This window comes from Theropithecus gelada, chromosome 5, assembly GCF_003255815.1.
Source record: "Theropithecus gelada isolate Dixy chromosome 5, Tgel_1.0, whole genome shotgun sequence".
Lineage (NCBI taxonomy): Eukaryota > Metazoa > Chordata > Mammalia > Primates > Cercopithecidae > Theropithecus > Theropithecus gelada.
The window spans coordinates 147,064,162-147,090,468 of NC_037672.1; the positions used below are offsets into that span (position 1 = coordinate 147,064,162).

The following is a 26,307-nucleotide window of genomic DNA, read 5'->3' on the forward strand; positions in this document are numbered from 1 at the left end:
TTTTGAGGAACTTTCACACTGTTTCCATAGCAGCCATACCCTTTTACATTCCCACCAATGGTGTACTACAGTTCCAATATCTCTACATCTTCTCTAATACCTTTTTTTAAAAAAAACCCAGTCATCCTAACAGGAGTGAGGTGATATCTGTTGTGGTTTTGAGTTACATTTCCATGATAATTATTGATGTTCAGCATCTTTTCATATACTTGGCCATTTGTATGTCTTTTTTGAAATGTCTATTCAAATCCTTTCTTTTTAAAATTTTGTTTTGGGGTTTTTGTACTATTTCTTATACTTTTTGAATATTAAAGGATAAAAATCACACAATCTCAATAGATGCAGAATGCAGAAAAAGCATTTGATAAAATTCAACATGTTTTCATGATGAAAACACCCAATAAACTAGGTATAGAAGGAATTTACCTCAAAATAATAAAGACCATATATGAAAAGCCCACAGCCGATATCATACTTAACAGTAGAAAAACTTTTCTCTAAGATCAAGAATAAGACAAGGATGCCGCCTTTTGCCACTTCATTCAACCTAGTACTGGAAGTCTTAGCAAGAACAACTTGGCAAGAAAAAGAAATATAAGGCATCTAAATCAGAAAGGAAGAAGCACAATTATCTGTTTGCAGAAGATACGATCTTATATGTAGAAAACCGTAAGGACCACACAAAAATTGTTAAACTAATATATTCAGTAAACCTTTAGGATACAAAATCAACATACATAAATCAGTTGTTATATACGCTAATAACAAACTAATTAAGGAAATTAAGAAAATTTCATGTATGATAGCAATACAAAATTAAATACTCAGGAAAATTAAGGAGGTGAAAGACTCTTACACTGAAAACTGTGAAACATTGAAAGAAGTTAAAGAATACACAAATAAATGGATAGACAACCTGTGTTCATGAATTGGAAGATTTAATATTGTTAAAATTCCCATAGTTCCCAAAGTGATTTACAGATTCAGTGCAATTATAAAAATCCCAATGGCTTATTTATTTATTTATTTATTTATTTATTTTTAGAGACAGAGTCTTGCCCAGTTGCCCCAGGCTGGAGTGCAGTGGTGCCATCTCACTTCACTGCAACCTCTACCTCCTGTGTTTAAACTATTCTCGTCCCTCAGTCTCCCGAGTAGCTAGAATTATAGGCTTGTGCCACCATACCTGGCTAATTTTTGTATTTTTAGTAGAGACAGGGTTTTGCCATGTTGGCCAGGCTAGTCTCGAAATCTTGGCCACAAGCGATCCACTCACCTTGGCCTTCCAAAGTGTTGGGATTACAGGCATGAACCACCATGCCCAGCCTCAATGGCATTTTTTACAGAAATAGAAAAACAATCTAAAATTCATGCAGAACCACAAAATACCCAAATAGCCAACTCAATCTTGAGAAAAAAGAACAAAACTAAAGGCATTACATTTCCTGATTCCAAAATATATTACAAAGACACAGTAATTAAAACATTTTGATACTATCATAAAAACAGACACATGGAACAATGTAGCAGAACCGAGAGCCTAGAAATAAACTAAAATATGTATGGTCAGCTGATCTTCAACAGGGATGCCAAGAATATACAATAGGGAAAGGACAGATTCTTCAACAAATGGTGTTGGGAAAACTGGATATCCACATGCATAAGAATGAAACTGGAACCTTATACACAAAAACCAACTCAAAATAATTTAAAAATTTAAATGTAAGATCTGGAACTCCTAGAAGGAAAACATAAGGAAAAAGTTTCATGACTTTAGTCTTGGCAGTGATTTCTCAAGTATCACACCGAAAGCACCAGCAACAAATGTAAAAAATGACAAGTGGGACTACATCAAACTAAGAAGCTTCTACACAGCAAAAGAAACAATAGAGTGAAAGGGCAACCTACAGAATGAGAGAAAATATTTGCAAATAATATGTCTGACAACGGGTTAGTATCTAGCAGTGGAGATTTTTTTTTTTTTTTTTTTGAGACGGAGTCTGGCTGTGTCGCCCAGGCTGGAGTCTAGTGGCCGGATCTCAGCTCACTGCAAGCTCCGCCTCCCGGGTTTACGCCATTCTCCTGCCTCAGCCTCCTGAGTAGCTGGGACTACAGGCGCCCGCCACCTCGCCCGGCTAGTTTTTTGTATTTTTTAGTAGAGACGGGGTTTCCCCGTGTTAGCCAGGATGGTCTCGATCTGCTGACCTCGTGATCCGCCTGTCTCGGCCTCCCAAAGTGCTGGGATTACAGGCTTGAGCCACTGCGCCCAGCCTGCAGTGGACATTTTAAATGTAGAGAGGTTACTGTGCTTCAGTTGTTTAAAAAAATTATGTAAATACATGCATATTGCATTGATTAAAAGGCACATCACATTCATTGGACCTGGAGAATCATTCAAAGTGCCCTCGGACTCTTGGTGTTTTAATCGCCTGGAATGGAAAAGATACTGGTGGGTACCTGGTGTCCTCATCTCCTGCTAGTGCCCCTAGATGCCTTCGGTTGACTTTTGATGGACTGGCATGACCTATGAGTGTCTCAGACCATGCATGAGGCGCTTCAGGAGCCTGACTCTGAGCCTCCCAGGGTCATTCTATGTAAACCGTAACACTGTGTACTTATTTTGCCTAGATGCAATGCAAATGCAAGCCATGAAATGTGTAAGTCTGTTTTGGAAATATGCATTTTCTTCATTAGTTTGACAAACATGTTTTAAGTATCTGTTATATTCCACGTCCTGTGCTAGGTGTTGGTAATATGAAGAAGGTACAGTCAGTTTTTTGAGGGAGCTTCTAGTCTAGGCAGTGGCTTGTAACCAGGGACTGTTTTCAGAGTCATTTGTGAAATGGAAACACGTTACCCATGTGTTCAGTTCACACTCACTTTCCAGTGATTGTATTAGTTGAACTGGGGTGAGGCTTGGGCGTCTGTACTTATGCAACAAAATCACCTGATTTTTAAAGACATTCTCCACTAAGAACCACTAGCAGAAACAAATAATAAATTGTGATTATGAGAAATTAATACGTTGTAAGCTCAGTACAAAAAGAGCAGCAAGGAGTGACATAATTTTTGTTTTTTAATTATTAACTATAAAATACCTACAGAAAGTTCATAAAACACATATAGCAAGAATTATGAAGTGAACATCTTTGTGACTGCTAGTCATGTCAAGAAATAGAATATTGCCAGCATCTGAGAAGCTCTCCCTGTGTCCCTTCCCAGTTACAAGTCTTCTCTCTCCCACGGCAACAACAGCCTGACTCTTGCTTTTCTTCATGTTTTACCACCTGTGAAGGCATCCTTAATTGATATAGTTGACTTTTTTTCTCTTTCAAACTCTGTAGGAATTAAATCATAGTACACATATGCTTTTGTCATCTTTTGCTCACCATTGTTTATAAAACTCATCCAAGTTGTTGCATATAGCTCTCATTTGTTCATTTTCGTTAGTATGTAGTAGTCCATTATGTGACCTCACCACCATCTGTGTACCCATTCTCTTGTTGGACATGTGGGCCGACTCTCATCTTTGGCTATTGAGCAATGCTTCTATGAACATGTGTGTGTATATAGAGTGTCTATGTGAATGAGTTTCTCCAGGCTGTTCCTAGAGTGAATTTCTGGATTGTAGAGTGTGTATGTTTTTAACTTAGCACTAGATAATGCCAGCCTAAGTTATTGAACCAATCACTTTTCCCTAAGTGATTTAACCAATTTAAAAGCTTTTCAGTGTATGAAGGTTCCTATTGCTTTACTAAACTCCTTGCCAGAGGTGCTTAATCTTGAAGGGTCAGTGAAAAAGAGACACGGGAAGAGGAGGAAGGTTATTTCCGGCATATAAGAAGGAATGAGAATAAAGAGGGTGTAAGTTTGGAAGGAAATTGCAAGCATGCTGATATGACACTAATATAGAAACCTGCGGGGAAGTGGTGGGAAAAGGGGCTGGAAGTGTGTGATGTGCTGAAGAGTTTGGCCTTCGTTCTAAGGGCAGTAGAGAGACAAGAAAATCAAATACACGTTTTTAAAAAACTTGTGACAGCTGTGTGGAGGATGAGGCCCAGATAGGGGGCACTTTACTACTCTAATCCAGAAAGAAAGAGAAGGCAGGGTAGAAGGAGTTGGTTTCCAGAGGGGTTTAGACCAAAGTCACCAGTTCTTCCAATTCTGTTGAATGTGAGGGAAGGGCAGTGAAGAAGAAGCTTGGTTTTTGCTTAGATGACTGAATAGTGGTTATTCCGTTCAATACGTGGGGGACTTCAGGAAGAGGAGAGTGTGAGGTCAGGGTGGCAGTAATGGAGAGTGAAATTCGTTTTAGACATGTAGCATGTGAGATATTCCTAGATTATCTAGAAAGAGATGTTCTGTTAGTGGGTTGAACCCGAGAAAGATCTAGGCCAGAAATGTCCTCAGTGTTTGATTCCTCAGAGTGTAGATGGTGGTTGAAGCCATGGATAAAGATGCAGCTGCCCAGAGAAAGTCTAAGGAGGATGAGGGATGCCGGGTTGGGTGTGGAAAGAGGATCCTGAAAAGCAGACTGCGAAGGAATCTAAAGTAATGTGAAGTAAAGTTAAGGGAAATCGTAGATGGTAGGGTAAAAAGGATTTGCATGAAGAGGATTAGGGCTGCTTTCCAGTGCCCTTGGAAGACACTGAAGACACTGAGTGAAATTAGACAGAAAATGTGCTCTGCATTTGGCAGTTAGGTAAGAAGTGCTTGGGGATTGGGGCGAGCAGCATTTCAGCTAGTGGAGCCCAGGGAGCAGAAGTGTTGCTGCAGTGGCTTAAGAGCAAAGAGTGGGTGATGAAGTGGAAAAACAGATGAGGACTGACAGTGAATGGAAGCCAAAAGCACATTAGGAAGAATAGAGTGAATGGGGTGGGGCTGGGCGGTTCATGTGTTTAAGGTGGGACACACTTGTGTATAATCCTATAGAAGAGGGCTGGAGGAGAGAGGAAGAATGGCCTTAAAACCTCAGCAGGAGGGGAGGGAAGGACCCACGTCCTGTTAGAGGGACTTAACTTTGAATAGGAGGATAGCACTCTGTCACTGAAAGGAAAAGGACGTGGGAAAAATGGGCACAGATGGAAATAAATGTGTAAGAATAAAGGTTTGCAGAGAGTGAGAAATTGAAAGTTTCTAGCCTTTTTTTTTTTTTTTTTTTTTTTTGAGACAGAGTCCCACCCACTCTGTCACCCAGGCTGGAGTGCTGTGACGCTGCAACCTCTACCTTCCAGGTTCAGGCGATTCTAGTGCTTCAGCCTCCAGGGAGCTGGGATACAGGCTTGCACCACCATCTGTGGCTAATTTTTGTATTGTTTAGTAGAGACAGGGTTTTACCATGTTGGGGAGGCTGGTCTGGAACTCCTGGCCTCAAATGATCTGCACACCTCAGCCTCCCTAAATGTTGGGATTACAGGCGTGAGCCACTGCGCCTGGCCGGAAGTACCTAGCTTTTAATTATCTCTTTCTTCTTGAATAAGAGGCACTTCATTTGGTTAAGGATGAAAGTTAATGGCCTTCTAAACATACACCCAACCAAATTGTATTACATAATTGTAAACACTGAGTCAACCTACTAAATATGCAGTAATGCAAAGTGTCTTTGAATGGACATCAAAGGTAAAAAGCCACAGCTGTGCCTCTGGAAAGAGTCTTACAGGATACTGAAGGAACACTTCCTATTCCATTACCACGTGTGAAAACAGTTAAGTTTTATAACCACCTTACGCTTTTATTTATCCTCTTTCTATACAGAAACCAAAATCCTCTTTGTATATAGTACTCATGATCAGGATTTGCAAAAATGATTTCCCCTAAATCTTTTATGGCCGAAGAACTTAGAGAGAAGGCAGAGAAAGGAGAATGAATATGGATATGTGTATCTAAATTCCCTTTAGCCAAAGACCACTGGGAACACACATGTAGTTGAACAAGTTGGGTTTATTACTTGTTGCAGTGAGGAAGAACACACCTTATAAGATACCATGTGGTGTCTTAGTAAGAGGATATTAGAACCTATCATGGAATTTGGGCTCTGGCTGGGTAATATTAGGGAGGATCTAAGGAAATGGGGGCTTACTCTGTCTTGGATGCTGTCGGAAGGCAGGACAATCCTATGAATGGGTATCTCTACAAATCTTATAGGAAGGGCAGACTAGATTGAGGAAAAAGCTATGGTGGTAAAGAAATGACGGTCACTCACTTAGTGCAAGAGGGGGATGTTTGGTATTGTGGATTGCACAGTGACCTTGTTTTTGTGTCACTTTATCATAAAGTTTTAGAGTGACTTCATATGATATAGTCTGTGAGATTATGTCCAACAGAAGAACAAAATGGCTTGATTCTGAGTGACAGACCAGCTTGTAATAATGTTGAAGTCTAGCTATGAAAGTCAGCTCAGTTCTGGGACTGCTTTGTCTACTTATGAAAAAATACATATGCATGGTCCTAGTTGAACTCGTAATTTATATTTTGTTAATTTTTTTATTTCAATAGCTTTGGGGGTACAAGTGGTTTATAGTTACACGGATGAATTGCCTAGTGGTGAAGTCTGAGATTTTAGTACATCTGTCACTTTGTTTTGGTAAGTGCAGTTTTAACATACATTGGCAAGAGTTTAACAAATTCTCTCATTCTGTGGGGTTTTTTCTTTTCTTTTGGCAGTCTCATTGTTGTCACCCAGGCTGGAGTGCAGTGGCATGGTCTAGGCTCACTGCAGTCTTCGCCTCCTGGGTTCAAGTGATTTTTCCTGCCTTAGCCTACCACGTAGCTGGGATTACAGGCGCCTGCCACCACGCCCGGCTAATTTTTATATTTTTAGCAGAGACAGAGTTTCACCATGCTGGCCAGGCTGGTCCCGAACTCCTGACCTCAGGTGAGCTGCCTCCCTCGGCTCCCCAAAGTGCTGGGATTAGAGACATAAGCCACTGCGCCTGGCCTCTCACACTGTTATGTTTTATTGGTACATTAAGGTTTAATACTTTAGGATGCAGGATGTACTTTTTCAGCTATGTCCTTGTGAGAGTGGAAGAAAGGGGAGACCTACAAGTTGGCAAGGGAGTCACAAATCTTAAACAAGAATCCGTACAGTAGCAAGAATCTGTGTAGGGGGAGGCCAGTCGCTTCTAATCAGTCTTGGAGGTGCATAGTGTCTAACCAAGAATGATTATTGATTTCTTTTTAATAGAGACCGGGTCTCACTGTGTTGCCCAGGCTGGGCTTGAACTCCTGGCTACAAGGGATCCTCCCTCTTCGACCTCCCAAAGTGCTGGGATCATAGGCATGGGCCATTGCACTCAACCTCATGGATTAACATCAAGAGTTGTAACTAACTGCGCAGGGAACCAACATCCTAAGTTCTTTTGTCAGCATATTCTCTCTTTGTAGGCAAATCTATATAAGAGACAAAATTACAATCTGCAGATTGTTTGATTTGGATGAGGACATTACAAGACAAGCTAGCTTGGGTATCTTGATGGGTGTTGTCGTCAAGATATATGACATCTACACTTTAGGGATTTGTGTGGCCAGTACACAGAAACACAGGTCTGACCCTAAAACCATGTGCTGAACCTATATGCTATAATGTTGAATGCCAAGATTACTAACGTGGGTTTCATACCATGTCAGCACCTAGCATGAGAACTTGTGCATAGTAGGCACTCAGTGCACATTGTGAGGAGTTGTCTAAGCTTAAAGGACATAGGGCCATGGGTACAGGGAAGAGGGTGAGGCTATTGAACTGTTAGTTGTGTCTGCCATGGATGTAGAGAGCCCTATCTTATAGGCATTTGCCAACCTTGTAGGCATTTGCCAGCCTGGCTCAAAACTTTAATACACGTTTATGGTGGAACTAGTCTATAAGTTTGGTTTGTTTGCTTTATAGGGACAGGGTCTTGCTCTGTTGCCTAGGCTGGAGTGCAGTGGTGAGATTATATCTCTCTGTAGCCTTGAACTCCTGAGCTCAAGTGATCCTCCTGTCTCAGCCTCCTAAGTAGCTAGGACTACAGATGTGTGCCACCATGTCCTGCTAATTTTTGTATTTTTAGTAGAAACAGGATCTTGCTATGTTACCCAGGCCTGTCCTGAACTCCTGGCCTCAAGCAGTCCTCTTGCCTTGGCTTTCCAAAGTGCTGAGATTACAGGCATGAGGTACCATGCCAAGCCTACAAATTTTTAATGGAAACATTATGAAGGGAAGGAGGGAGAATGGGAAGGAATTAAAATTTATCTGTAATTGCACAAAAACAAATTAAGGAGCTTCCTTTACCTACTTCATTCTGACATTCGGAACCTGTATAAGGAAACAAAACACAGAGAAATTTAAGAAGCAGCTCTCCTTGTGGATATGTCAATTGTGTAGAGACAGGTTGACCAAGGAAATCTGCTATATGAAATTTGCTCTTTTGTTTCTTTTTTCATTGTTACTCTTTATATAGGGATAGGCTTTCCCCTAGCTGACTTACTACTTATCCCTGCCTTTTTTTTTTTTTTAAATTACCTTCTTTTGCTAATATTCTTTTTTCTCTTCCATCTTATATTTTGAATCAGAATATAGACTTAAAGTTTTATGATAGGTAAAAATAGTAAGAGCTTTTTGATGTGAGAGTTGCTTTCTCTATGAGGTTAAAGCAAAATTCTATTTTGCCCGTTGATACATATGTGTGGTTATAGTTAATTTTGCTAAATTGATAACTGTTTTTGAAATTATATGACATTTTCCCAGGTGATCGTACTGTGAAAAATGATTTAGATAAGCCTATAGAGATGAAAAAATCTCTAAATGGTGGTGGTTGGGCTAGATTTCACTTTACTGGTGTAGAAACAGTGTTAAAGCCTGTGATTGGTTCCCCAGTTATCTTGGGCAGTGCTCTAGTTATACCCTTAGATAGAAGACAGTGCTCCTCTTTTTAAGCCATTCTTGGGGTCAGGCACTGTGGCTCATGCCTTATAATCCCAACACTTTGGGAGGCCAGGGTGGGCGACTCGCTTGAACACAGGAGTTCAAGACCAGCCTGGGCAACATAACAAAAACGTTGTCTCTACTAAAAATACAAAAATTTAGCCAGGCAAAGTGGCATGCACTTGTAATCCCAGCTACTTGGAACGCTGAGGTGGGAGAATCACTTGAGTCCAGGAGGTTGAGGCTGCAGTGAGCCATGATTGCGCCACTGCAGTCCAGGAGGTTGAGGCTGCAGTGAGCCATGATTGCGCCACTGCAGTCCAGCCTGGGCAACAGAGACCCTGTCTCAAAATAAATAAATAAATAAATAAAATAAAAATAAAATCTTCTTGTATGCCTGATCTGTTACTGAATTATTCATGTACCTTCGGAGGCTCTAAAATTCTCCATTAATCAGGATTTCAAGAACATTATGATAATAGTTTAATATGAATATTAATAGGTTTTTCTCAGGAATTCCCTTTCACTATTTTGGTTACTTCTGTTTTAAGCATTTATAATATTTCAGGTTCATATTAATATTATTAATGATGAGTGTTATACTGAATATGTGAAAAAATAATGGATTCTTTTTAGAAAAACTTTAGTATAACCCTGTTATCTTGTGTGTCAAAAAGTCAAGAATGTAAAAACATTGGGTGATTCTGACTTTCCTAAAAGAAAAATTGTGGTATCTTAACATAAAAGTTTTGGAAATTTTGAAATGTAAAATGTCAGTAAGCATTGAATTAATAAGCCACTTGGCAAATAATACAGCTCTTATGTTGTACTTAATAAAAATTAAGCAGAAGGTTTCATGACTAATGAACACATCATTTTAACTACTTCAGGTCCTCTTCTATTTAAGTAGTTACAGAAAAGTGTTGTATATTTAAAGAACAGTTATTTTAAATTTACATTCTGTAAGAAGAAAAGTGGCTGAGGTTTATTTCTTTGAGCTGCCAGAACTCTTCCTTAATGTTTATGGTGCTTCATTAATTTAGTACGTGACCTTGTACCTGAGTATAGTTGAGTCAGCTGTGTGAAAATGTTGTGATTATTCTTTGATTAAAACTGAAATCTATAATTAGAAGCAAGATATTTTTATTTCCTTATATCAATATGTTCTGATATAATTATTTCTACCAGAATGAGATTTTTTTAAAACCAAATTAATAAATAGGAGGTTTTGGAAATCAGAAAGTACTTTAGAATTCAGCTGGTTCAGCCACTTCAGTTTATTGCTGATGATACTGAGGACCAAAGTGTGGAGAAATGAATTATCCAAGGTGACACATTTGGTCAACATATTTGGTCCAGTGCTTCTCGCCCTGTAATCCTTGTTATTCTCTCAAAACCAATCTAGGCTATTTAAAAGAGAGGGAGGTGGGAGAATGCCAAAGGAATAGGGTGAACATCCCCTTTTAGTGAACCTGCTAAGGTTAAGGGTTCACTTAATGGGTCTCCAGCATCTGTTCTTTAGACCAAATGCTTCTATGGTAGAGATATTCATGCTAATAAAATCAAATTTTGCTTTTTAGGTGAGAGCTACGTGTGTGCATCCAATGAACCATTTCGTAAAGTCGATTACACCAAAAATATTAATCCGAACTGGTCTGTGAACATCAAGGGTGGGACATCCCGAGCCCTGGCTGCTGCCTCCTCTGTGAAAAGTGAAGTAAAAGAGAGTAAAGATTTCATCAAACCCAAGTTAGTGACTGTGATTCGAAGTGGAGTGAAGCCTAGAAAAGCCGTGCGGATCCTTCTGAATAAAAAGACTGCTCATTCCTTTGAACAAGTCTTAACAGATATCACCGAAGCCATTAAACTAGACTCAGGAGTCGTCAAGAGGCTCTGCACCCTGGATGGAAAGCAGGTAAGATGCTTCTAGCTGCCAGCTCTCCATCTGACTTTTAAACTCCCTGTGCCGTGGTGGCTACATAGTCAACAATAGAAATTTAGTAGCCTGCTAGAAATCCTTCTAGGAGTCCTACTTGAGAAGTGTGTGTGTGTGTGTGTGTTTGTGTGTGTGTGTGTGTAAAATTAACCTTTTTTTGTGAAAAGTGTAAGTGACTCACAAGTGAGTATAGAGAAGTCTATCATATACTTCTATACTTCTTTTGATTATTGGAAGGAAAATGTAAATTTCTGAGGGAAAAGTTTAAGTTGAGGAGACATCCTGTGTTAAATGGCATGTCGTCTATTTATGAATAAGAACCACTGTTGATTCGTAAAGTCGTTATGGACTTGGGTATCACAGGAGTCAAAATTAAAAGTATTTAACATTCTTAGAAAAGCCTTTTCTTCCCCACTTATATATAATAGGGAAAATGTATTTCAAAAGACAGTACTTTTATAGGAATGTCCGTAAAAGTTTGATAGGGAGCAATGGAGGTAATTAGTCAGCATTTTTGAAAAATGAAAAATTGCACAGGAAAAAGCAATTTAAATTATGGCAACAATGTATCAGGGAATCTAAGGGACAAAAAAAGTTGGCATATTGCAAGAACACATGAATAGAGTTATATGTGTTGAATTTTGCTACAATCAGATTATCATTGCTAAAAAGCCTGGCTTCTGAAGTGTATTTCCCCCCAAATTCCATAAAGTTAAATTGTTTATATTTACATTGTAGTAAAATTATAGTTTCCAAAATTAAGTTTGTTTCTTTGTTCCATTTTGCCTCTTCCCTGTAACATACTTAATTTATTTTGAAGTGTTTGGCTCTTGAAGTGCTGAGAATGAATAATATAAAACACTAAGCAGTGTCTTTGGGAAAAACACAATCAAATTAGTCTCCAATTTTCTAAGACCAGATCTAGTTAGTACAGTGCTTGCTGAAACATTAACAATTTAAAAAAATATATGTTCTAAAGATTCCAGTAGATTATGGTAAAATTAGAATGACATTTCTGATTAATTAATGAGATACATGGTGCCTCACAGCCACCTGCCCCCAAACGTGTGTGAATGATGATAGACACTTTGTACAATTTAGTGAATAGCACAGTACAACACAAAACACCTTAAGATTTACTCTGCAGGTAAGTAAAAATAAATTAGGCCAAGGAAAAAGGTATTTGACAAATCAAATAGTTGATTATTGCTGGGCACAGGGAAGACACATATAGAGACAAATATTTAAGATACCTAACCAAAGAAAAACATCTAAACTCACCAATTTAGGGGGAAAAGGCATGTAAACAGTAAATACAGGTGTGATTTGAAAAATTAGAGCTCAAATTTGGAAATCTCCAAATGAATGACATTCAGGAAAAATATAGGTGAAATAAAAGAAGTTGTAGTCAGGTGTGGTGGTGCACTCCTGTAGTTCCAGCTACTTGGGAGGCTGAAGTGGGAGGATCCTTTGAATCCAGGAGTTTGGGGCTGCAGTGAGCTATGATTGTGTGACTGCACTCCAGCCTGAGTGCTGGTGACAAAAAAGACCACATCTCCTTAAAAAAAAAAAAAAAAAAGGAAATCAAGCATCTAAGTAAACTAATTGAAATAATAACCATTGAAATTTAAAGTTATTCACAAAATTATCCTTAAAAAGGCCCCAGACTATACATATAAAAATGTTAACCAAAGCACATGCAACTAAAAATCAACATTTCAAAACAATACAGTGTGATGAATAGGACTTATGCTGGTAATTAAAGGATGGCTTACTATTGAGAAACTTCTTTATTCGTGAGATCTATAGGATAAAGCATAATTGCACATATTCATAATCCTAAACAGATGTTGCAAAGGCATTTGATAAAATACTCCATATTCAGTTAAAGATTTAGTAATAAAAACAGGTGATTTTTAAAATTACACTGAAAAAAACAAATTTCTATCTGAAACAACAAGCCAATGTATTACAAAGTAAATAAACACTGGAAATATTTCTGTGACAGTCAGGTCCAAGATAAGGATGCCTGATGGCGCCAGTATTCAACATTCCTCTATACATTCTTTGATTTTTACTTATAGTTTACTAGAATTTCAGTAAGAATCTAAATGAGATTTTTTTAGGAGGAGTAGATGGGGAACCTAACAAAGTGATTTTTAAAGTTAATCTGGAAGAATAGGAAAATTTTGGAAATAATGATTAATGGGCTCTGATGCTATTGGATACTAAATCATCATTCTCATACCACAGCAAAAATAAATTCCAGGTGTGTTAGAAATATAGATGTCAAAATGAAACAAAAGAACTAAAAGTATGTCAATAATTATGTTGAAATGGGAACAGATTTTCTAAGCATAAGGTAATGGGAAAATCAGAAAGGGTAAGATTGAATGGACAACATAAAAATGAAAACTTTCTGGATGCCAAGCAAAGGTTTATATGCTTTAATATTGAGTTTAGTAATTTAATATGAAAAAGACAAATGCTACAATGAAAAAGATGAATAGAAGTCTAAACAATTTGAAAAGACAGAATTAGTGAACATTAAAAAATTGTTCAGTTTCACAAAAAGGTGAATTAAAGAAGTGAGATATTTTAATATTTAAAACTGACAAAGAAAATGTTCACTGTTTTTGAATATGCAGTGAATTGGTATTCTCAAATGGTGATGGAAGTATAAAATTCATAAACTTTATGAAAAGCAATTTGTTAATGTGTATAACTATACAGATGTTCTTACTATTTGAACTAGTAAATTAGCTTTTGGAATTTATCCTAAATGACCTGACATGCAAACATAATTACACAAAAAATTTCATCCCAGAATAAAAGCAAAAAGTTGAAATCAGTTTAAAAATCCCTAAAGTAGAAAATAGTTAAGTTATATTACCATGGAATTCATATGTACTGGCCATTGAAAATTATGGTTGGAGTAATATTTAAAGACATGAGAAAATGTTAAATGGAAAAAACAAGAAAAAAATTCCATGTAATATTTTCAGTTCTTTGTACAGTTAAATAAGTAGCAGCAGAAGTATTTTTTAAAGCTAATTCAGAAGGAAACAAGATTATACTTGCCATCAGAAATTGAATATTTGCTGTTCTGATATCCATTACTACTTCCTAATGTCTGCTCAAAAACAAAAACTCAAGCACTGAGAAAAAAAAGACTGATCTCAGTCAGATTTTAGAAATTCAAACACGAGTTAATTATTTTTTCGTGTGCCAAAAAAAGATCTTTTAAGACTTTCGAGTAAAATATTTCCTTGGAAAAATTAGATTTAATTTTTGATAAACACAACATTGGATATTGCATTTTCAGTGAACTGGGTATCCTTGAAAGCTATCATTTTCTTGGTGCTGAGTCCATGTTGTACTATATAGGTGAACTTGCTAATCCTCAAAACTTCAAGTCTGTTTTTGGTTGATATAAGTATAAAGATAACATGAAATCTGCAAACCTTTAAATGAGCAGTGCTCAATTTGATCTTTTTATAATAAAAAAAATTTCCATGGGTATGCACACTTGATCTTGGCCAAAAGGCCAAGAAGCAATTCTACAGGTATGTAAAACTATCAGCGTTCTGAGAATTCTCAAGGAAAGGACAGCTTTCCTTAGATGAAGAGAAAGGAATGAGAAAGGAACTAAGATCTGTTGATAAGTTGTCCATGCACAAAATTGTAAACTATCTGCCTGAATTTTGTTTTTTGCTGGTTACTTCCTACCCAGATTGGTTGTTTTCATTTAATATTTTCCTGATCGTCAACGCAAGGATAGAAATTAAATAACTTTTAGGCAATTCACCATGAACAGTCACTGACTCCGTTGTGACACCTGTGTGAGAGTTTTAAGGGGCTGGTTATCCTTTGAGTTGGAAAGCATTCCTGATTGAAGACATGATGATGTGTCATCTGCCAGTAGCATTTATGTGGCTAAAACAGTGTCCCTTGAATCTTTTCTTCCCTCAAAATGGATGAACACATGTTACTGCTAGCAATGACTCCATTTACAAGGTCTGACTTGGTTATTAAAACTGATTAAATTTTATGTCTGTTTATAAAATCACTTCAAATAAAATCGTATTTAGGATTTTGTCCATATTCTTGGGTTTTCTTTAGAGCAGTGATTCTCAACCAGGGACGTTTTTGTCCCTAGGGCAGGTATGGCATGGTCTAAAGTCATTTTTTTGATTGTTGAAGCTGGGGTTGGGGATTCCACTGGCATCTGGTGGGTAGAAGCCGGGGATGGTGCCCATCATCCTACGATGCGCAGGACAGCCACAACATCATCCTTTCTTGTCCATGATATTAACAGTGCTGAGATTCAGAAATCCTGGTGTAGAGTAAGTGAGCTGATTCAAAAGGAAGTGCTGCTTGTTTGAATAAGTATTAACTTTGTTATTAGGCCATATGCTAAGCTTTATTTCAGAATTTATAGATGTCCTGATAGTCTCTCTGTCCGTTTCTTACCTTTTCATGTGATTGATGCAAGATTGTTAGAATGTCACGGTTTGTAGGGTCCTTTTTTTTTTTTTTTTTTTGAGACAGAATCTTACTCTGTCACCCAGGCTGAAGGGCAATGGCAGTCTTGGCTTACTGCAGCTTTGACCTCCTGGTCTCAAGTGATACTCCCATTTCAGCCTCCTGAGTAGCTGGGACTACAGGCACATGACACCATGCCTGGCTAATTTTTGTGTTTTTGTAGAAATGGGGTTTCCCTGTGTTTCCCAGGCTGATCTTGAGCTCCTGGGCTCAAGGGATCCACTTACCTTGGCCTCTGAAAGTGCTGGGACTACAGTCATGAGATACTGCACGCCCAGCCAGTTTGTAATCTTTATTGTCGTAGATTTAAATCTATTTGTTTTCATGGTGTGAGGCTGATCTATGACTGAGTAGCACAGCTTTGCAGGGGATTAAAGACATCCCAAATGGTTTTACTGAGAATTGAAAGTGAAGTGTAAGGCTAGCTGGGCATGGTGATGCTCGCCTGTAGTCCCAGCTATTAGGGAGGCTGAGGCAGGAGGATTACTTGAGCTCCAGTGTTCGAGGCTGCAGTGAGCTGTTGTTGCACCACTGCATGCCAGCCTTGGGGACAGAGTGAGATCCTGACTCAAAAAAGAGAATGAACAAAGGCCGGGCACGGTGGCTCAAGCCTGTAATCCCAGCACTTTGGGAGGCCGAGACGGGTGGATCACAAGGTCAGGAGTTCAGGACCAGCCTGGCCAATATGGTGAAGCCCCGTCTCTACTAAAAATACAAAAAAATTAGCCAGGCGTGGTGGCACATGCCTGTAATCCCAGCTACTTGGGAGGCTGAGGCAGGAGAATCGCTTGAACCCAGGAGGTGGAGGTTGCAGTGAGCCAAGATTGCGCCACTGCACTCCAGCCTGGGCGATAGAGCGAGACTCCATTAAAAAAAAAAAAAAAATGAATATGAAGTGTGAGGAATCATTTAATCTCGTGAGTTTTCAAGTACTGTACTTAATACTTAAAAGTGGTATCATGGTTACTGATTTTCTAAAAACATAATATATAACATATGTTTATAGATGTGATGACCAGAAAACATGATCTGTAAAGAGAAGTCATGGTTATTCTCTACTTAAGTAATTTTATTTTAACTTGCAATTAATTTTGATTAAATGCTTCACTTAAATGCTTTTAAAAATAAAACCTTCTTGCACTTTTGAGTTAAAGGGATTGTATAGGAAAACAAATTTACTTTTTAAATTTTTTGAAAGAGTGACATTCTCATAATAAAATACAGCAGGGAGAATTTTTAAAAATGCCTTTATTCTGTTAAGAGATTAAAAGGTTCAAATATAGCTTTTGTCCACATGTCTAAAAAAAAAAAAAAAAATCTAGCTTTTAGCTTTCCCAGAAACAGCAGTTTTAACATAAAAGAAACGTATTTTGTGGAATTTTGGAACAAGTTGATTCTTGTCATGGGCAAAGGCAAAACAGAATCAGAAATTGCTTGCAGTTGATTCTTTATGGGTAAAATACTTCCAGACTTTGGGACCACTGCCAGCCTTAGGATGCTCACATGCAGCAGGTCCTCTTTGGGGAACATGGCAACTCCTTGGAGTGCCTGCTCTTATCAGCCATCTTAAAGTTTATGAAGGTTCCCATCTTCACTTTTAAAAACTTTAGCTATTTTGTGGATACCATAACATAAATAGTATTTATTTTGTACTTTAGCTTTCTGGAATCACATTTTCTAGTGAAGATTCATTTTTTTGAATCACCTAACCATATTTAGATAAAGCAATCTCTTCTCAAAAGTTGCTACATAAAACTCAAATTGTTGATAAGTATTCACAAACATTTTCTACAATTTATTTAACTTTGTTATAATTTTTCCTTAAAGTAGATAAGGACAGACTTTGGTTTTAATTCTCACACTGCTCCCAATGCATGCAGTTCCTTTTTTTTTTTTTTTTTGGGATGTAGTCTAGCTCTGTCGCCAGGCTGGAGTGCAGTGGCGTGATCTTGGCTCACTGCAGTCTCCGCCCCCTGGTTCAAGCGATTCTCCTGCCTCAGCCTCCCGAGTAGCTGAGATTACAGGCACGTGCAAGCACACCCAGCTAATTTTTTTTTTTCTTTGTATTTTTAGTGGAGACGGGGTTTCACCATGTTGGCCAGGATAGTCTCGATCTCCTGACATCGTGGTCCACCTGCCTCGGCCTCCCAAAGTGATGGGATTTCAGACGTGTAATAACTTTAGGCAATTCAGTAACTTTTAGGCAATTCGCCATGAACAGTCACTGACTCCATCGTGACATCTGTGTGAGAGTTTTAAGGGGCTGGTTTATGAAGTTTGTGAAGGTTCCCACTGTGCCCGGCCACATTTCCTTTTGCAGATGATAGAAATCTAGACAACTGAGTTTTGTCTTACTGGATACATTCGCACCTGCAAAATGTGTAGCCCTGGTCTCCCTCAAGTAATGGAAAATTTATCTCAACCAAGAATTAACAGACTAAGAGCAACTGGTAGGATGTTTCTGTTCAGCAGGAAATACAAGTATAGAAAGGTAGGAAAAATGTTATTTTTTTCTTTGATTCCTGATCTAAAGTGACTTACCTTAAAACAAAAGGGGGATGGAGGTAGGGCTTAAATCTTTGCTTCTGATGAACCCCTTTTGAAAGAGTAATCTAAAAAGTGTGAAGAAAGAAGGAAATGTTTAGTTATCCCTCTTTAAGCTTGCATTTTGCCATTTTGATGTCCATTGTAAAGCAATTTCCCTTGACCTTAAATATTTTCTCCTTTTTAATGGAGGACTGGAGGAAAACACTAAAATCCTGTCAGTTGCAAATTAGAAGAGAGATTTAGAAGACACAATTTCAGCTCCAACAAATTATGCAAGGTAAAGTGTAGGTGGGATAAAAATGAAATCACTGCAAACTCTTTTGTTTCCTTAATTATTCCTTTGATGTCTAAGGGGAGTAATGCATGCAGCATAAAGATAGTGTTAAAATTAGTTATTAAGCTGAAATTTTATGCACTACCAAATTTTGTTATAAAATGTATTTTTCTTGGATTATAGTAATGGTTATCACAATATTTTGTTACAGATGTATTTGACAATGTGTAGAGTAATAGCTAACCGCTTAATTAGGTAATAGATAACAACTCATAGCTTACTATGCCAGACATTATGTTCATGCTTTATTTTTTTAATATATGCCTTTTTGAATTTCAGTAGCTTTTAGGACACAGTGGTTTTTGGTTACGTGGATGAATTGTATGGTGGTGAAGTCTGAGAGTTTATTGCACCTATCTCCTGAGTAGTGTCCATTGTACCCAACATGTAGTTTTTTATCCCCTACCCACTTCCACCCTCCCCGCTTCTGAGTCTCCAAAGTCCTTTTTACCATCCTGTAAGCTTTTGTGTACCCATAGCTTAGTTCCCCCTTTTAAGTGAGAACATACAGTATTTGGTTTTCTATTCCTGAGTTACTGCAGGTAGAATAATGGCCTTTAGCTCTGTCCAGGTTACTGCAAAATATATTATTTCAGTCTTTTTTATAGCTGAGTAGTATTCCATGGTATATGTATACCATGTTTTCTTTATCCACTCATTGGTTAATGGGCACTTAGATTGGTTCCATGTCTTTGCAGTTGTGAATTGTGCTATGATAAACATATGCATGCAGTGTCTTTTTGATATAATGACTTCTTTTCCTGTGTGTACATACCCAGTAGTGAGGTTGTTGGATCAATTGGTAGATCTACTTTTAATTCTTTAAGAAGGCTTTGTACTGTTTTCCATAGAGGTTGTACTAATTTGCATTCCTACCAGCATTGTATAAGTGTTCCCCTTTCACCACATCCACATTAGCATCTGTTGTTTTTTGACTTTTTAATAATGGCCATTCTGGTAGGGGTAAGTTGGTAGGTATGTCATTGTGGTTTTAATTTGCTTTTCCTGGATGATTAATGATGTGGAACATATTTTAGTATTTTTGTTGGCCGTTTGTATATCTTCTTTTAAAAAATACCTATTTATGTCATTTGCCCACTTATTGATGGGGTTATTTGTTTTTCTCACTGATTTGAGTTCCTTGTAGATTCTGGGTATTGGTCCTTTGTTGGATGCATAGTTTGCAAATATTTTCTCCTGTTGTGCAGGTTGCCTGTTTACTCTGATAATTCCTTTTGCTGTGCAGAAACTTCTTAGTTTAATTAGGTCTCATTTCATTTATTTTTGTTTTGGTTACATTTGCTTTTGGGGTCTTAGTCACAAATTATTTACCTAGGCCAGTGTTTTTCCTAGGTTTCCTTCTAGAATTTTTATGGCTTCCGGTCTTAGATTTAAGTCTTTGATCCATCTTGAGTTGATTTTTGTATATGATGAGGGATAGGGAATCCAGTTTCATTCTTATACATGTGGTTATCCAGTCTTCCCAGCACCACTTACTGAATAGGGTTTCCTTTCCCCAGTGTATGCTTTTGTCTGCTTTGTCAAAGATCAATTGGTTCTAAGAATTTTAATTTCTCTCTAGATTCCGTATTCTGTTCTGTTGATCTGTGTATGATTATACCAGTACCATCCTGATTTGCTAACTGTAGCCTTATAGTATAATCTGAAGTCAGGTTATGTGATGCCTCCAGATTTGTTCTTTTTGCTTAGGATTGCTTACTTGGGTTCTTTTTTGGTTCTGTATGAATTTTAGGATTCTTTTTTCTAATTCTGTGAAAAAATGATGTTGGTATTTTGATAAGAATTGCATTGAATTTGTAGATTGCTTTGGGCATATGATCATTTTCATAATATTCTTCCAATCCATGAGCATGGTATGTTTTTCCATTTGTTGTGTCATCTTAGATTTCTTTCAGCAGTGTATTGTAGTTCTCCTTCTAGAGATCGCTCATCTCCTTGGTTAAGCATATTCCTAGGTATTTTTTTATTTTTTGCAGCTATTGTATAAAGGATTGAATTCTTGATTTGATTCTCAGCTTGGTCATTGTTGATATATAACAGTGCCACTGATTTGTGCACTTTGTAACCTGAGACTTTATTTACCAAATTTAGGAGTCAGAGAAATCCTTAGAATTGTCTAGGTATATGATAATATCATCAGCAAACTTAGATAGTTTGACTTCCTGTTTTCCAGTTTGGATGCCCTTTCTTTCTTTTGCCTTATCGCTCTGGCTAGGACTTCCAGTAACTGTATTGAATGGAAGTGGTAAAAGTGGGCATTGTTGTCCTGTTCCAGTTCTTAGGGGTAATGCTTTAAACTTTTCTCCATTCAGTATAATGTTGGCTGTGGGTTTGTCTGATAATGGCTTTTATTATTTTGAGATATGTTCCGTCTGTGTCTAGTTTGTTGAAGGTTTTCTTTTTTTTTTCTAAATCATAAAAGGATGCTGGCTTTTATTGAATGCTTTTTCTGCATTGATTGAGATGCTCATATTGTTTTTTTAAAATTCTGTTTATGTGATGTATCTCATTTATTGACTTGTATTTATTAAATTATCCATGCATGCCGGGGATGAAACCCACTTGACTGTGGTGAATCAACTTTTTTTTTTTCTTCCCCCAAACAGAGTCTTGTTCTGTCGTCCAGGCTGGAGTGCAGTGGTGTGATGTTAGCTCAGTGCAACCACTGCCTCCTGGGTTCAAGAGATTCTCATGCCTCAGCCTCCCGAGTAGCTGGAATTATAGGCGCATGCCACTATACCTGGGTAATTTTTGTATTTTTAGTAGAGACAGAGTTTTGTCATGTTGGTCAGACTGGTCTCTAATTCCTGACCTCAGGTGATCTGCTCGCTTCGGCCTCCCAAAGGGCTGGGAATTACAGGTGTGAGCCACTGTGCCCAGCCATAATTATCTTTTTGATGTATTGTTGGATTCAGTTTGTTAGTATTTCGTTGAGGATTTTTGCATCTATGTTCATCAGAGATATTGGTCTGTAGTTTTCCTTTTTGTTATGTCCTTTTCTAGTTTGGGTTTCAGGGTAGTACTGGGTTAATAGAATGAGTTAGGGTGGATTCCCTCTTTCTCGGTGTTTCAGAATAGTTTCAATAGGATTTGTACCAATTCCTCTTTGAATGATAGAATTTGGCTGTGAATCTGGCCCTAGGCTTTTTTTTTTTTCTTTTTTGGCAGTTTTTGTATTGTTGATTCAATGTCACTACTAGTTACTGGTCTGTTCAGGATTTATATTTCTTTCTGATTCAAGCTAGTAGGGTTGTATGTTTCCAGGAATTTGTGCATTTCCTCTAGATTTCCACGTTTGTATGCATAGAGATGTTCATAGTAGTCTTGAATGATCATTTTTATTTTTGTTGTGTCCGTTGTAATGTTTCTATTTTCATTTCAAATTGAGTGTATTATTGGTTAATCTAGCTAATGGTTAATTTTTGTTTATCTTTTCAAAGAAATAACCTTTTTAAATTGATCTTTTGCATTGTCTTTTTTATATCAATTTCATTTAGTTTTGCTCTGATCTTTATTGTCTATTTTCTTCGGCCAGTATTTGGTTTAGTTCTCACGTCTCTAGTTCCTTGAGGTGTGACATTAGGTTGTCAATTTGTGATCTTTCAGATTTTTTGATATGAGCATTTAGCTCTGTAAACTTTCCACTTAGCACTGCTTTTGCTGTATCCCAGAGGTTTTGACAACTTGTGTCACTATTATTCATTTCAAAGAATTTTTAAATTTCCATTTTGATTTCAGTGTTAACTCAAAAATTGTTCAAGAGAAGATTGTTTAATATCTGTGTATTTGTATAGTTTTGAGGGTTCCTTTTGTAGTTAGTTTTATTCCATTGTGGTCTGAGAAGATACTTGAAGTAATTTTGATTTTTTAAAAATGTATTAAGATTTGTTTGGTGGCCTATCATATGGTCTATATATCTTGGAGAATGTTCCATGTACTTATTAGAAGAATGTATATTCTGTAGTCATTGGGTAGAATGTTCTGTAAATATCTGTTAGGTCCGTATGTTCTAGAGTGTAGTTTAAGTCCACGTCTCCTTGTTGACTTTCTGCCTTGATGACCTGTCTAGTGTTGTCAGTGGAGTGTTGCATTCCCCCACTGTTGTGTTGCTATCTCTTTTCTTAGGTCTAGTAGTAACTTTTATGAATCTGGGAGCTCCAGAGTCAGGTGCATATATATTTAGGATTGTAATATCTTCCTGTTAGAGTGATCCTTTCATCATTAATGAACTTCTTTGTCTTTTATTTTTACCGTTGTTGCTTTAAAGTCTGATTTGTCTGATACAACAATAGCTACTCCTGTTTGCTTTTGGTTTTTATTTGTGTGGAATATATTTTTCTACCCCTTTACCTTTATAAGAATCCTTACGTGTTAGATTAGTCTCTTGAAAACAGCAGGTATTTGGTTTGTGAATTAAAAAAAAAAAAATTCCACTCTGCGAATCTGTATCTTTTAGGTAGTGTGTTTATACCATTTACATTCAATGTTAATACTGAGAATGTAAGGTACTGTTCCTGTCATCATGTTGATTATTACTTAGATACTTTTATTAATCGTGGTATTTTTTATAGGCCCTGTGAGTTTTATGCTGTCAAGAGGCTCTATTATGGGGCATGTTGACCGTTTGTTTCAAGATTTAGAACTTCTTTTAGCATGTCTTGTGGGGCTGGTCGGGTAGTAACAGTTCCATAGCATTTGCTTGTCTGAAAAAGACTTTATTTTGCCTTCATTTATGACACTTAGTTTTGCTGGATTCAAAATTCTTGGCTGACAGCTATTCTGTTTAGGGAGGCTAAAAATAAGACCCCACTCCCTTTTGGCTTATAAAGTTTCTGCTGAGAAGTCTTCTATTAGTCTGATAGGTTTTCCTATATAGGTTACCTGATGCTTTTGTCTCACTGCTCTTAGAATTCATTTATTTGTGTTGACTTTAGATAGTGTGATGACTATATGCCTTGGTAATGTTCTTTTTGCGATGAGTCCCCCAGGAGTTCTTTGAGCTTCTTGTATTTGGAGATCTAAATCTCTAGCAAGACCAGGGAAGTTTTCCTTAATTATTCCTTCAAATAAGTTTTCCAACCTTTTTGCTTTCTCTTCTCCCTCAGGTATACCAATGGTTCTTAAGTTTGGCCAAATAATCCTGTATTTTCTGGAGGCGTTGTTCATTTCTTTTAATTATTTCTTTCTGGTTGGGTTAATTTGAAAGGCTTGTTTCTGAGTTCTGAAATTATTCTACTTTATTTAGTCTGTTAAAGGTTTCTATTGCATTTTGTAATTCCCTAAATGTGTTTTTCATTTCCAGAAGTCCTGATTGGCTTTCTTGAAAATAGCTGTCTCTTTACAAAATTTGTCATTCTCATCGTAAGTGGTTTTAAAATTTTCTTTATGTTGGTTTTTGCCTTTCTCTTTTATCTCCTTGTGTAGCTAATAACCTTTTGAATTCTTTATCTAGTATTTTCAAAGATTTTATCTTGTTTTGGAGCCATTGCTGAAGAGCTAGTGTGATCTTTTGGTGCCATTATAGAACCCTGTTTTGTTGCCAGAATTATTTTTCTGGTTCCTTTTCATTTGGGTAGACTAATTTTTCTTGAATTTATTTTTGTTTCAGTTGTTTGTTTTTGTGGGTTTTCTTTCCCTTGAGAATGTGTCTTTAATGTTTATTGTAGCCTGACTTGGTTGGCTCTTGGTTCTTTCAGGGATGAAGACACTGTATGAGTTATTTGGTTATAGAGAGTCTTTGTATGATGGCTTTCTCAGGTGGTTGTATTAGCAATGTGCTTGGTGTGTGAGCAGGTTGATTGCTGTGGGATTGAAATGGCAGAGGTCTCTTGAAGCTTATCTCATTCCCTAGTGGTGTACAGTTTTTAATTAATTTATTTTCCGCAGTATTTTATTTACTCAGTTGAACAGTTCAGACTTCAGGCCAATAGGGGAGGTATCCATGGCTAAAAACCGGTCATGGCTAAAACGGGTGGGTCAATGTAATATCCAGTGGTGATGGGTAAATGTAATATCCAGTGGTGAGCAGAGGTCCCAACCTTGATGGAGGTGGCCAGGGGAGCTCTTGGTGAAACTGTTGAAATCTTTTCAAGGGGAAGGGCGGGAGCCACCTCTGCTTCCCTGCGACACCAGCAGGAATGTAACTTCCCAGTTGCATTCCTGACCCAGTGTTCAGCTGTTCAGATCAGACAGACACCTCTTTTCATCTGCAGGCATGTTGCTGTTCTATGTAGAGAGAAATTGTGACTTTATACCTCGTGCAAGCCTGAACCTGGAGGGCACTCCTCCTGTGGGGATGCAGTCACCCTGAAGTGTTCCAGAAGGGCTGTCTACAGGTGTATGTACCCATGCTGAGCTCCCATGGGAGAAGCCCCTGCTGTGTCTTCAGTAGTAGCTGAGGGGGAGAAGAAGCACTCCCTTCTCCAAGGTCCTTCACAAGCACCAGGGCTTCCTGGCTATTGGGGTAGAGCTGCAGACTTTCCCTGCTGAGCCCAGCGCTGCGCCTATGCCTCTGCTGAGAGAAACTTCCCACAGGTGGAAAGTTCAGGGACTCGGCCTGTGTCTGGATTCTTTTGTCCCATGTGATGTTCCCTTCCCCTAGAAGTAGGAGTCCCTGAGGATCAGACCACTATGAATGCTGCTGCTCCTCTAGGTCTAGCTACCCAGTGGATACTCCAGGCTGGCGCTAGGGAATGTCTGCAAGGGATCCAGTGATGTGACCGGTCCTCAAGTCTCCCAGCAGCAGGTACCAGCACCAGTGCTGATAGAGGTGGCAGGGGAGTGACGTAGACTTTGAGATTCCTTGGTTATAAATAGCCTTAGTGTGTTGGCTTTCTCAAATGCCAGATTGTGTAGTAATGAACTGGTTATGTGGACAGAGTCAGGGCGTGTTGGTTAGCTAGGGTGATCAAGGCCATGGTGATAGGTGAGGTTACACACACGTTTTTCCCTTCCTGGATTCTGTGTTCTTCTACCTGGCGATGCTGTAATGTATTGGCTATGTTGGTTGACTCCTAGAGTGCAAAAGAGTGCCAGCTGTGGTGGTGGTGGTGGTGGTGGTGGTGGGATTTGTGTTTGCCATATGTTACCCAGGGGAGATACTCTGGTGTCGCAGGTGATGAGCAGTGCCATACGGCTTCCAAAAGTTTCTGTCCTTTGTGTTAAGCTACCAGGGTGGGTGGAGGGGCAATGCCAGGTTAGGGACTGGTTAAGGCGGGACTGCACTCTGGTTTTTCATGTGCAGTTGCAAGCAGTGGCCCCAGTGGGGATCAGGGGTCAGTTCTCTGGCCACTGGGGTAATGGTCCAGGGAAGAGTGCAGCTGCCTCTGCTGTACAGAAGAATCTGCCTGGGGAATGGGGAATAGCAGACGGCAGTAATTCCCACCAGCTCCCACGCACTTGGCAAGGCAGGTCTCTTGTAGGCAGTGTTCCACTAGCAGCAGCTAGCTAAGTTCCAGGCAATCTGTGCTCAGAACTCAAAAATGCCTCAGGCCATAAACCTTCCTTGAGAAGAGAGAAACCAGGGCTTTCAGGCTATGCCCCTCTTGGTCTGCCCCTGAAGCAGGGGTGCCCAGCTCCTGTGCTCATGACTGCAGCACACTTCCCACTCACCCCTTGGTTCTGGCTAGAGAGGTTCATCCCCACTTGAGATTATATTGCAGATCTCAGTTAGGAGCTTCTCTCAACCTGTGACTGCTGTCTGAGTTATCTGGCCGACTTCTGCAAGATCCCCTGTGAAGTGGGATCAGGAATGGCTTCCCTCCGTCCCTGCTGGAGTCTGGGAATGCATGTAAAGTCCGTCCTGATGCCACTCCTTCTCATATATTCCCCACTGCTCAGTAAACCAGCTCCAGCACTGGGTGGGGCTAAGGGCAAAGGCCCTCCCCTGTGGTCTGGATTGCCGAGTTCCCCAGTGTGAGGTGTCATGGTGGCCATCTCTTCTTCTCGCATACCCTGGGGACTTACAGTTTTCCACCAGGCTCACAGTATAGGCTGCAGCCCACTGCTTTTGTCAGAGGGTCT

At 38.6% G+C, this 26,307-nt stretch overlaps 1 protein-coding gene across 5 annotated transcripts in view; it reads left to right on the forward strand.

Annotated features, from left to right (window-relative positions):
• DCLK2 (doublecortin like kinase 2) overlaps window positions 1–26,307 on the forward strand; it is a 178,269-nt gene that overhangs the window by 13,882 nt on the left and 138,080 nt on the right. For all 5 annotated transcript variants that reach the window (XR_003119558.1, XM_025386569.1, XM_025386573.1 and 2 more), the window contains exon 2: window positions 10,483–10,817. Coding sequence is in view for 4 of the 5 variants with exons in the window: in XM_025386569.1 (XP_025242354.1) it covers window positions 10,483–10,817 (335 nt within the window). In the remaining variant the exon portion in view is untranslated. The remainder of the gene's footprint in view (window positions 1–10,482; window positions 10,818–26,307) is intronic.